Source organism: Vulpes lagopus, chromosome 7, assembly GCF_018345385.1.
Source record: "Vulpes lagopus strain Blue_001 chromosome 7, ASM1834538v1, whole genome shotgun sequence".
Classification (NCBI taxonomy): Eukaryota; Metazoa; Chordata; class Mammalia; order Carnivora; family Canidae; genus Vulpes; species Vulpes lagopus.
Window position 1 is genome coordinate 65,345,665 of NC_054830.1, and position 12,427 is coordinate 65,358,091.

The 12,427-nt window shown below is 42.4% G+C and overlaps 1 protein-coding gene across 1 annotated transcript in view; it reads left to right on the forward strand.

Moving 5' to 3' along the window:
- The first annotated feature begins 2,569 nt into the window (after positions 1-2,569).
- The window catches only part of LOC121496250 (zinc finger protein 420-like), a 34,086-nt gene continuing 24,228 nt past the window's right edge, over positions 2,570-12,427 (forward strand). The window contains 3 exon segments of the mRNA XM_041764632.1: positions 2,570-2,761; positions 4,538-4,582; positions 10,374-10,500. Coding sequence (XP_041620566.1) covers positions 4,568-4,582; positions 10,374-10,500 — 142 coding nt within the window. The 5' untranslated portion in view covers positions 2,570-2,761; positions 4,538-4,567.

Here is a 12,427-nt window from a genome sequence, read left to right on the forward strand (position 1 = left end):
ACCTTATAAGCCAGCTGAGAGTAGAGTGGAATATTGAACAGAACATCCCCCCCACAAACACACAGTGTGATTAACCTGGAGTATTTGGAAAGTAAGAATTGTTTTCATTGTTTGAGTAAGATGAAAATACAAAATGGACAGCAGGCCAGATTTACCTCAGGGCTGTAGATTGCAGACCTCTGTATTAGATTATACATGTAAAAGGGCACTAATTTGGGGCCTCACAAAGCATAAGAGGCTCCCCTGGTTTTGGCATGGAATATCCCCCAAAGTAGGAGTGTGTGGGAATTCCTAACAGAGGGAACCACCTGAACATAGAGTTGGGATTAGTCTGCTATCAGGTATGTGAGAAGTGGTATATACCTGCTGTTTTTCTGTTGAGACATCCCTTCTTCACCTTGTTTTCCTGAAAACTGCTCCCCTTCCCAGACTCGGGTTTTAAAATCATGTCCTTTGCCTTTCTGAGAGCCCCTTCCCACACCCCCACCATTACCACCCAGTCCCTGACCAAGGTAGTTACCTCCTACTGTGCCCCCACAACACCAGTCATGCCTGTCTGGCCACTGACCACATTACATTGTCACTCTCAAATTCTAAGCTCCTTCCTTGCATTACCACGCATGAAAATAATAAATGTGTGTGAGTGATGCAATGAATGAGCCCATACATTATGATGGAAGACTCAGTAGACTTGAATATGTATTAAACAACAACAAAAAAAGGGAAACTAAGCTGATTCTGACACTCTTGCCCTGAGTAGCTATCAGACCACAGGGGAGAAAAGACAAACACTGCAAATCCCAGTGCCAGGCAGTGATGACCGTGATAGAGGAAGGCATAAGCAGCTGTGCCCGTAAAAAGGCACAGATGCCAGGAAGCTATGGGGAAAAAAAAAAAAAACTTAGAACAGGATATTGGAGCCCAGTTTTGAAGCACAAATAGAACTTTTCCTAACATAAGGTTGTGGAGGACATTCCAGAAGCATGACATCCACCGTATCTGACTTAAAGAGCTGAGTGAACCCGGAGAATTATTGCATAGTGTCTTTCAGCATCAGTTAAGGTGGGATATTTTGTAGTAAAGTTCAAAGATAAACTGAGACATATTAAAATTTTTAAGTTTGAACAGTAGTAACTGACTCAAATTGGGCAGCACCAAACCGCAAGCTGGTTAGAAGTGCTCCGTGGAGAAGAGCTAGAGGCAAGACTTTTACAGATAAGACCCAGAAGCAAAGCAAGGAAATTATTTGATTGCTTTATAGTTTAGGCAGTTGTCTGATTTGGGAAAGCCTCATTTGTGATTGGTTGTCTTTAGGTTTTGATTTCTTAACCTTGAGGCATTTATACCCTTAGGTTTGGGTTTGCTTACCAGGGTTGCTAAGGCATTAGAACCACCTCAGTCTAGTAGCCTCCTCATTTAACTTAACAGTAATAACACTATTGTATGGTATTTATTATTATTATTTTTTAAAAAAACTGCATGGATTCCGAAGTGCTTCTCATTGACACTGACACTGAAACGTTCTGCCTTATGTGGGCAAACACTGAAATACCCAAATGAGTATTTCACAAACTTCTCCTGCTCACAGTGGGAGAACCGAAGCCACAGAGCAAGTTCAAGACCAGGTTGAGAAGCAGACGTAGCTTTATCCTACAGAGTTTACCCTCAAACACCCCCCCCTCTGCGCCATCTGAGGCGTCTTTAGCAGGGTCTCCCCGTCCCAATCTGGGAAAGTGTTCCCAGGAAAGGACACTTGAGTATCACTTTCCAGGATGACTGGCTGCAGGTCACCGGGTGAAAGCGTTCTGACTGCTCCCTCTTGACATCCACCTCAGAGCCGAAATTAAATAACCTACCGCGGTAAGCAGGCTATTATCATTAATATACCCGATATTGGGGAAAGCGAGGCAATGTGTTGTAGGTCAACGGACTTGGGCGGGGGCTCACAGTAACGGGAGTGGCCTCCCCCGTGTCCCCAGCCTCCTGCTCCATCTTCACTTGCACCTTGCGCTGCTTTCTAGCCGGAGGTTCCCGGACTCCATCCTCAGAGACCTGGGATGCTTTCCTACTTTACGTTTTTTTTTTTTTTTTTTTAAGATTTTATTTATTTATTCATGAGAGACACATGGAGAGAGGCAGAGACCCAGGCAGAGGGAGAAGCAGGCTCCACGCAGGGAGCCCGACGCGGGACTGGATCCCGCGACCACAGGATCACGCCCTGGGCCGAAGGCAGGCGCTAAACCGCTGAGCCACCCAGGCTGCCGCCTACTTTATGGTTTTGCTCCCACATTGTCCCAGTACATCTTTTCCGTGGCTTCCGTATCCCAGTTCTACCTTCCCTAGCATTAAGGATTCTCTCCTGTACGGCACCAACACCTACTGAGAATATGGCGGCTCCCACTCCGTTACACGTTCCGCTCACTGGGCGCCGCCATATTAATCTCGGGGCTCAGACCGCCTGGACACTCGGAAAGTCTCGCGATAGAAGCAGGTCGCGGGCTGAGCCTGGTTCCGCGGTTAATGCCGGAGAGTCCGCAGCCCCCGCAGCGGGATGGGGACCGGGCGGGGACGCGGCTAACGCTCTGCGGGGGGCCCTGCAGGCGAGGCTGGGAGTTGAGGGGTTCGGTTCTCTTAAAGGGAAGTGTCAGTGGCTGGCTGCGGTGCTGGGAGTCAGGGCATCATGTTTGATCCGCGAGTGAGCATCTCTAGCGGTCCGTGGTGATGCAGGCTCGGTCCAGAGAGCGATCGCCGCCCGCTGGAGGTCGGTGTTAGGTGGCGCTGCTGGGACTGGGCTCCGAGGAGGGTCAGCGACCGGGTGGGAGTCGGTGGGACTGACACCTGGGCGTGTCGGTGATTCGGAGGCCCTCAGAGCCCCTGCTTGGGTCCTGGGCCCTGAAGCCCGATGTCGGTTTCTAGAGCTCTTTTGGGGTCAGCGTGTGGGGCTGCAGTGGGCAACTGCTGGCAGCCTGGGGGGTAGCTTGGGGGAGCAGATGGCTCGAGACCAGTGGTGGGCGCCCCAGCCCCGAAGCGTGGCAGTTTGCACGCGGGCTGCACTGCACACATACTGTGTGCTGGGTTTTCTCGTACGGGGTTTGTGCCTGTAAGGATGTGGGGTCAGGGGGACAGATCCCGTCCTTCCCCAGGGGTCTCCATCCTTGCACCTATCTGGTGAATGGGCTTCAGGCAGTTTCCATTCTCCACTACTGTCTTGTAGCCAGCTAAGTACTTGAAGCCAGAGCCTCTCAAAAAACCCTTGCCTGCCTTTCAATCCCCGCACAACTTCAAGCCCGCTCACTGTGTCAGCTTCCTCCTTTTAAGCCATGACCTGCCAATCTACGGCACCACATTGTTAGACATTTCTAACAAGCTCCAGATTCACGTAGCCCACCGTCCGGACACATCTCGTTTGCTCACAGAACTTCAGTCTTAACAGGGTGGAAATAGAGTAGTACATCATCTTCCTTCTCCATAATTCACCTTCTCATCACTCTTCCTCCAGATGGCCATAGTACACATCCTGGTGCCAGGTGGTTTTCTCCCCACGTCCCAACAATCTTCTGATCCCGGTGATTTTGCCTCCCCGGCATCACTGCAGTTTGTCCTCCCCATTCCCACTGCCACAGTCTTAGATCAGGCTTCGTCATCCCTTGCCTTGAGCCTCCATCAGGAAAACCCTCTGTATCCTGTAGAGTGTTGGGCACTGTGGGAAAGTCCGAGGAAGGAATGACTGAGTCTGTCCAGGAGGCGTTTGGAAAGGCTCTCTAGAGGGGATGACATGTGAACTGATCCTGTACATTTTAGATGGATGAGGGTGACTGTTAGAGCTCATTGAATGTATTGAGCTAGTGAATTGTATCCTTTAGAACTTCCTTGGTATGAATTTGGGTTGAGAGGTCAGTGGGACATTTTGATGTATGTCCTTTCAGATGCTTGTTTGGTCTTTCAAATACATTTCAACATATTTAGTGTTTTATAACCTATTTTTCTTGCTTTGTAATACAACAAGAAGATTTTTCCAAATCTGTAAATATTTTTCTAAGATATTTTAATGACTAGAATTCTAACCTTCGATGACCGATTTAACCAGCCCCTGTTGTTGAACACCTAGGGGTTTTTTCTACTTTTTAAGTAATCAAGCAGCATCGTGATGAATATCCCTGCAGATATATCTTTATGTACATCCATGTTTATTTTTTTTTAGGATAAATATCTAATTATAGAATTTTGGGGTCAAAGGAGGAGGAACTTCTTAAATATATAATGGGATACACATCCACAAAAGTAAAACATACCATGGCCTGACCCTTTCAGAACTGTAAGTAAGTTGATGTTATCACAGCATAATCTTTTGTGGTCTCTCAAAGGAACCTTTGAAAGGGGAATTCTCTGAAGAGGAGTCCTCTATGTAGTTGGTTATAGGAATTTCTAGGCTCATGATTCTGAGAATCACAGGGCAGGCCCAGACTCAAGGTGGGCCTTGAGTCCCCTCCCTGCTCATCCCGGCTCATCCCGGCTCATCCCGGCTCTGTCTTCACAGATATCTGGGCCTTCTGAAGAGCAACAGAAAATGACTAAGTCTCAGGTAAGTGAGTTATTTATACCCCATATTACTTTTAATTGTATTTGAGGCAGTTTAAAATAATTAATTTGATTAAATGAAAAAAATGTAAATAGAGATCAGGGAAAATAAAATAGATGATCTAGACCAAGGAAATGTGAAATAGTCATATAAGTTATAGGATCTTTCATAGTTCATTGAAGTTGAGCATATCATCTGCAATGATAGGATTTATAGTAAATGTGATATTTTCTTGAGGGAAGTAAAGAATTTTTGGCATTTAGGTTTGAAATTATTCTCTTGATGCATACATATAATATAGTAGGCAGTGTCCTTTACATTTACCAACCCATGATAAATTCCATAGGAGGCTTCTCCATAGCTGTTTCTTAAACCACTTCTCCAAATAACCATAGGGCATAATGTCAAAGCAGAATTCAATTTCTAGGTGGTAAAATCATGGGGCCTAAGTACATAGCTGTCAAAAAAAAGTCTGCCTTGATCCATGAATAAAAGTTTGTGAAATTATTCCAAGGAGTTAATATTAGTAAAGGTTATAATAGTATCAATTTTAATTTGCAGTTTTTAACCAATAAATAATCAAATATTTTTCCTTTAAAATGCAATAGGTTGAGGGACTTAAAGTGTATATCAAGTGAGTATGCTTCATGGATAGTGGGAATGAAGTGAATTTGCTCATTTCTTTTGGTTTATCACTTAGCTGAATGCTGCTAGCAAACGTCTTAATGGTTGTGATTGTCTTATGGTTTTAGATGTTTTTATTTGAAGGTATATGTCTAATTTTTGTCTATAATGTTCCTTTGGTTATACCCACTGTGTAGCACACAGTTTCAGTATAGTTGTCTTCAAAGTGGGGAGCATCCATTCCTTAGGGAATGTGCAAGGTGATCCCCTGGGGTATGGGGAGAATAGATGAGAACCACCTACATATCTTTTTTTTTTTTTTTTTAATTTTAGAGCTAGACAAGAGAGAGAACGTGACTGGGAGGAGGGGCAGAGGGTGAGGAAGAAAGAATCTCAAACAAACTCCATGCTAAGCACAGAGCCTGGCGCAAGGCTTGATCCCACAACCCTGAGATCATGACCTGAGCTGAAATCAAGAGTTGGATGCTCCACTGACTGAGCCATTCAGGCACTCTTACGTACATATCTTTTTAATGGCCATAATATCTCAGGATTGATTGAGGTGTTTATATATAATTTATGTTTTTTTTAAGTTACATATTAGTGTGTGTGTGTTCTCATTAGAACAAAAGACACTCTTGTCATCTAGGAAATTCTAAGGATTTTAGAGGAGTTCTAGGTTTAGGAACCAGGGTCAGAGACAAATATTAGAACAAAAGATGCTCCTCACACCTTTATTGCTTAGGAAATTACAAAGGTTTTAAAAATTCTGACTAGGAGCCAGGGATGAAGACCAAAATATGTTTCTTGTCATATCACAATATCCAGTCTCTGATTTTAAAAGTTCAGGGAATACTGGGTTATGTACCTATAATTCTGCACCAATTCCAACTTGTGGGGTTTCTTCCTTATACCACCAGGCAATCTCTGACATCAGCTGTCTGTCCTACAATTCAGCTCAATTTTGACACTACTCACCTAGAGATAATGTCAGATCCTATAGGTCAAGTACTCTGTCCTTCACTTTAGATGCCAGTCACAAGCCCTATGCTTCTGACTGACTAATTATGAATCAGAGGTTCCCACAACCGCCTCCTTCGGTTCTATTAATTTGCTAGGGTGGCTCATAGGAGTCAGGAAACCAATCTACCCACTAGATTACCAGTTTATTGCAAAGGATATTAGAAGATACAAATCAACAATCAGATGAAGAGATTCGTAAGACAATGTTCTGAACAAAGAAGCGTGGAATTCAAGGCTTGGCATCTGGCACTTGGAAGCATTCTGAACTCTCTAGCGTCTTTTTGGAGGCTTCATTATGTGGGCATGATTGATTAAATTATTTGCCATTGTTGATGGATTGAACCTCCAGCCCTCCCTCCCTCCCCCCAAATCAGGAATGGGACAGAAAGTTCCAACTGTCTATTCTCTTTTGGTTCCCCTGGTGACCAGCCTTCCCACCTTAGGTGCTTTCCAGAAGCCACCTCATTAACCTAACAAAAGACACCATCATCCCTTTCATCATTGAAAATTCCAAGGGTTTTAGGAGCTCAGTGCTAGGAACTACAAAGACCAAATATATATATATATATATATATATGTTTATTATAAATCATATTATCAGTACTGTCGATAACGGAACTATGTAAGTTTACTCCTTGTCGAGTCACAGATAGAAACTACGCCAGGGGCAGTTATCTCACAAGGGAAACAAAGTTAATTTGGACCAATAGAGGGACACCTGGGTGGCTCAGCAGTGGAGCATCTGCCTTTGGCTCAGGGCCTGATCCTGGATTCCTAGGATCGAGTCCCGGGTCAGTCTCCCTGCATGGAGCCTGCTTCTCCCTCTGCCTGTGTCTCTGCCTCTCTTTCTGTATCTCTCATGAGTAAATAAATAAAATTGTTTGCCAATAGAATTTTTGTGGTAAACTATAACAAAATTTGCCATCTGAACCATTTTTAAGTGTGCGGTTCAATGGTATTAATTATGTTCACAATTTGTGAATCCATCCCACTGTCTGTTTTGTAGACTTTTTTTTTATCACATGAAGCAGAAACCATGCCCACTGAGCCATAACCCCCAATTCTCCCAACAGCCCTTGGTAATCTCATAACTTGCTTTCTGGCCTCTATGAATTTGCTTATTCTAGATATTTCACAGAGGTGAAATCATATGAAATTTGTGCTTTTGTATCTAACTTATTTCACTTAACATGTTTTCAAGGTTTATCTATGCTGTAGCATGTATCAGAACTTCCTTCCTTTTTAGGGCTGAGTAATATTCTTTCATATAAACACATTTTGTGTATCCATTCATCTACTGATGGACACTTGGGTTATCTCTACCTTTTGGCTTTATGTAAGTAAAGCCGCTATGAGTACTGGCACACAAGTATCTTTCTGAGTATCTGTTTTCAAATCTTGGGTATATACCTATGTCAACCAAAATTCCTGGAATGAAAGATTTAATCAGGCAAGAGAAAGCTTGATTGTCATACAGTGTGTCAACTGGGGGATGGCAGCCTTCAGCTACAAGATAGATACACCTAATGTGCTTGGAAGGGGAAGGTAGGAAAAACCTGCAAGTTCAGTTGGTTAGACTCAGGTCCTAAGTGTAACTTCAGGAGCAGAATGCCAGACAGGATACAGCTCGCTGTAGCTGGTGGTAGCTTCAGGGTGGGCCAGCCACTGGAGAACATGATCAGATGTTTTGCAAGGGGTTTTGTGATTATTGTTGACTTTTGTACAGGTTTGTCACTTCAGGCTACACTAACTAGTTTTGATTCCCATGGTTATTTGGGCTGGTTGAAAGGATAGTTTCTCTCCCTTGACATGAGGGAATCCGTCTTATCTTTCAGCTCGTGCTCTCTAATTATTGGGGTCTTTTGTTCTCACCTAGTAGTGGAATTTCTGGGTTATATGGTAATTCTACATTTAACTTTTGGAGGAACTGCCCCAGTGTTTTGTACAGCAGCTGTACCATTTTACATTCCCACCAGGAATGTATGAGGGTTCCAATTTCTCCACATCCTCGCTAACTCTTGTATTTTCTATTTTGTTGATTATGACCATCCTCTTAGGTGTAAAGTTGTATCATTGTGGTTTTTGACTTGCATTTCCCGCATGACTAATAAGGTTGAGCATCTTTACATGTGCTTATTTCCGTTTGCATATCTTCTTTGGAGAAATGTTTATTGAAGTCCTTTGCCCATTTTTAAACTGAATCATTTATCCTTTATTGTTGGACAAATAGAATTCTTGATTCTACCTCTCCCTTCCACCCAAACCTGCTCTTCCTTGCTTTCTGGACTTTAGTGAGATGCAAGTTGCTTAGCCCAAAACCCAAGCACGTTTAGTTGACTGCTCTCCTTCCCTCATCTTCCTACTGTCTTTCAGATATATCTTGGTTGGATTTGATTAACATCAAATTTAAAAATTTAATTCTCGGGATCCCTGGGTGGCGCAGCGGTTTGGCGCCTGCCTTTGGCCCAGGGCGCGATCCTGGAGACCTGGGATCGAATCCCACATCGGGCTCCCGGTGCATGGAGCCTGCTTCTCCCTCTGCCTGTGTCTCTGCCCCTCTCTCTCTCTGTGTGTGTGACTATCATAAGTGAATAAATAAAAATTAAAAAAAAAATTTAATTCTCTTATTGAGGTGGAACCTTATCATGGTTTGAAAAATAAGTAAAAACAAAGTAGTACTTTACTACTAACTAATCATAAATTATTCTATTCTTCTCATTGTTTCTAAATAGGCATTTAAAAAATAAATTAAATATTATTTATTAAATATAATAAATTAAATTAAATATTAAATTAAATATTGCTCTTATGTTATTGTTTTTATTTTCACTTAAACTTTAAAAACAATGGTTTTGTTGTATTTAATTTTTATAAGTTCTTTAATGGAAAATGCAAACACACAAAAATTTAGAGAACAGTTTAATAAACTCCTATACTTCTTCATATATTTTCAACAATTATCAATGTTTTTTCCAATCTTACATCTTTCCCCTCTTTCTTCCTTTATTCGTTCTCTAGATCTTTTTGGTTTATATGTTTTTATTTTTATGTAGGCTCCACACTGTGTGGATCCTAAGATCAAGACCCGAGATGAGATCAAGAGTCAGATGCTTAACCAACTGAGCCACCCAGGTGCCCCTGTTATCTAGAGTATTTTTTTTTGTATATATTTTTTATTGGAGTTCAATTTGCCAACATATAGCATAATACCCAGTGCTCATCCCATCAAGTGCCCCGCTCAGTGCCCGTCAACCATCCCCCCCACCTCCTTTTCCACTACCTCTTGTTCATTTCCTTAGAGTTAGGAGTCTCTAGAGTATTTTAAAGTAAACCTTATACATGACATTTCATCAGTATATGCTTGTTTTGCAGATTTTTGCTATCTTCATTTCAGGAATTGATACTGGCTTTCCCTTTAGTGGTTTCCTTTTAAAATCATTTATTTAAATAAGACTTATTAAAATTGTTAAGTCAAAAATAGTGTGAATGACATGCAGATATGTAAAAAATTGTAGAAATGGTAGATGAATAAATAATGTCTGAGCATTATTCCAAAGGTATGAAAAGTTCCTTGAATTTTCCATGTTCCTTTTCATGTCTCCATGGCTTTTTTCTTACTCCTTCCTCCATCTATAATGATCTTATCCCCTCCTCCATAACTTACTGGAGTTTACACTATTCATTTTTAACATTTCAAAAAAAGTTATTTTACTTTTAAAACATATTTTTACATTTTTCGTTATTCATAACTATGCATCCTCTACAAAACCCAACTCACCCTCCCAAAATAGAATTATTTCTTCTTTCCTATTTCTATTATAACCTATTTAACACCCCATAGCATTTATATATTTACTTGTTTGTCTCCATCTACCACTCCATAAACTTCCTGTGTTTTATTCATATTTGTATTCTGAGCATCAAATAATGCTGGTTGTGTTGTGGCCTAATATGTGTTTTATTGATGGAAAGTTTTTCAGATAGGAGTTCTGTTTCTCCCACATAGTAAAACTGGCCTTGTAGTAAACATGTTCTTTAACTTATTATGATAACTCTGCATGATTAAAACAGCAATAATTTCTCATACATCTTTTACACATTACCCAGTGTTTTTCACTTTAGATTGAACAAGAATGTCCTGTTACAGGGATTTGTGTCATTCAAGGATGTGACTGTGGACTTCACTTGGGAAGAGTGGCAGCAGCTGGACTGTGCTCAAAGAAACCTGTACAGGGACGTGATGCTGGAGAACTATAGCAACCTTGTTTCAGTGGGTAAGAACTTCTCTCAGAGGGTACAAGCTATTAGTTATTTGCTGCTGCATAATGAGCACTTCAAAATTTAGTGGCTTAAAGCAAACATTTTTAACTAACAATTTCCATAGGTCAGGAGTTTGGAAGGCCTTAGCTCGGTGGTTCTGGCTTGTGGTCTCTCGTGTGGTTGTAATCAGATGTTAGCAGGGGCTGCGGTCATCTGAAGGCTTGACTGAGAGTGGGGGATCCATTTCTAAGATAACAACTCACTCACATGGCTGTTGACAGGAGCCTTCAGCTCCTTGCTGTCCATTGGCAAGAGATCTCAATTCCTCAACATAGAAGCCTGTTCCTTTTTTTTAAAAAAATAAATAAAATTATTTATTTATTTATTTATTTATTTATTTATTTATTTATTATTTATGAGACACACGCAAAAAGAGAGAGAGAGAGAGGCAGAGACACAGGCAGAGGAAGAAGCAGGCTCCATGCAGGATGCCCAACGTGGGACTCGATCCTGGGTCTCCAGGATCAGGTCCTGGGCGGAAGGCGGTGATAAACCGCTGAGGCACCCGGACTGCCCTAGAGGCCTGTTCTCATGACATGACAGACTTCTCCAGATAGAGTGATCCAAGAGAGCCAGGAGGAAGTCACAGTGCCTTTTTGACCAGGTCTCTGAAATCACATACCATCACCTCTACCTTGTGTTTATTAGAAATCCTTACTAAGCCCAGCCCATGAGTAAGGGGAGGAGAGAACCTCTTGAAGGAAAGAGTGCCAAAGAATTTAGGAACGTATATTAAGTCCACCGTAGTACCCAATTGAATGCCTTTCCTTTTTTATTTATTAAAAGCTTCTGGGTCTCTGAATATGTAATGAGCTTCTTTCAAGCTACAAAGGTCAAAACAATATTGATTCTGAGTACCAGATACTCCAGTGGACTTTTGTTTGTTTGTTTGTTTTGTTTTTAAGATTTTATTTATTTATTCATAGAGACAGAGAGAGAGAGGCAGAGACACAGGCAGAGGGAAAAGCAGGCACCATACAGAGAGCCTGACGTGGGACTCGATCCCCAGTCTCCAGGATCACGCCCTCGGCTGCAGGCGGCGCTAAACCACTGCGCCACCGGGGCTGCCCTGGACTTTTTTTTTAATGCGAGTTCAATCTGCCAACATATAGCATATCATCCAGTGCTCATCCCATCAAGTGCCCCCCTCAGTGCCCGTCACCCATTCACCCCCTCCCCCCGCCCACCTCCCTTTCCACCACCCCTTGTTCATTTCCCAGAGTTAGGAGTCTCTCATGTTCTGTCTCTCTCACTGATATTTCCCGCTCATTTTCTCTCCTTTCCCCTTTAATCCCTTTCACCATTATTTATATTCCCCAAATGAATGAGACCATATAATGTTTGTCCTTCTCCAATTGACTTACTTCACTCAGCATAATACCCTCCAGTTCCATCCATGTCGAAGCAAATGGTGGGTATTTGTCATTTCTAATGGCTGAGGAACATCCCATTGTATATGTATATGCCACATCTTCTTTATCCTGGGTTGGACACGGAGGCTCCTTCCACAGTTTGGCTATTGTGGACATTGCTGCTATAAACATTGGGGTGCAGGTGTCCTGCCATTTCACTGCATCTGTATCTTTGGGGTAGATCCCCAGCAGTGCAATTGCTGGGTCCTAGGGCAGGTCTATTTTTAACTCTTTGAGGAACCTCCACACAGTTTTCCAGAGTGGCTGCACCAGTTCACATTCCCACCAACAGTGCAAGAGGGTTCCCCTTTCTCCACATCCTCTCCAACATTTGTGGTTTCCTGTCCTGTTAATTTTCCCCATTCTCACTGGTGTGAGGTGGCATCTCATTGTGGTTTTGATTTGTGTTTCCCTGATGGCAAGTGATGTGGAGCATTTTCTCATGTGCTTGGTGGCCATGTCTATGTCT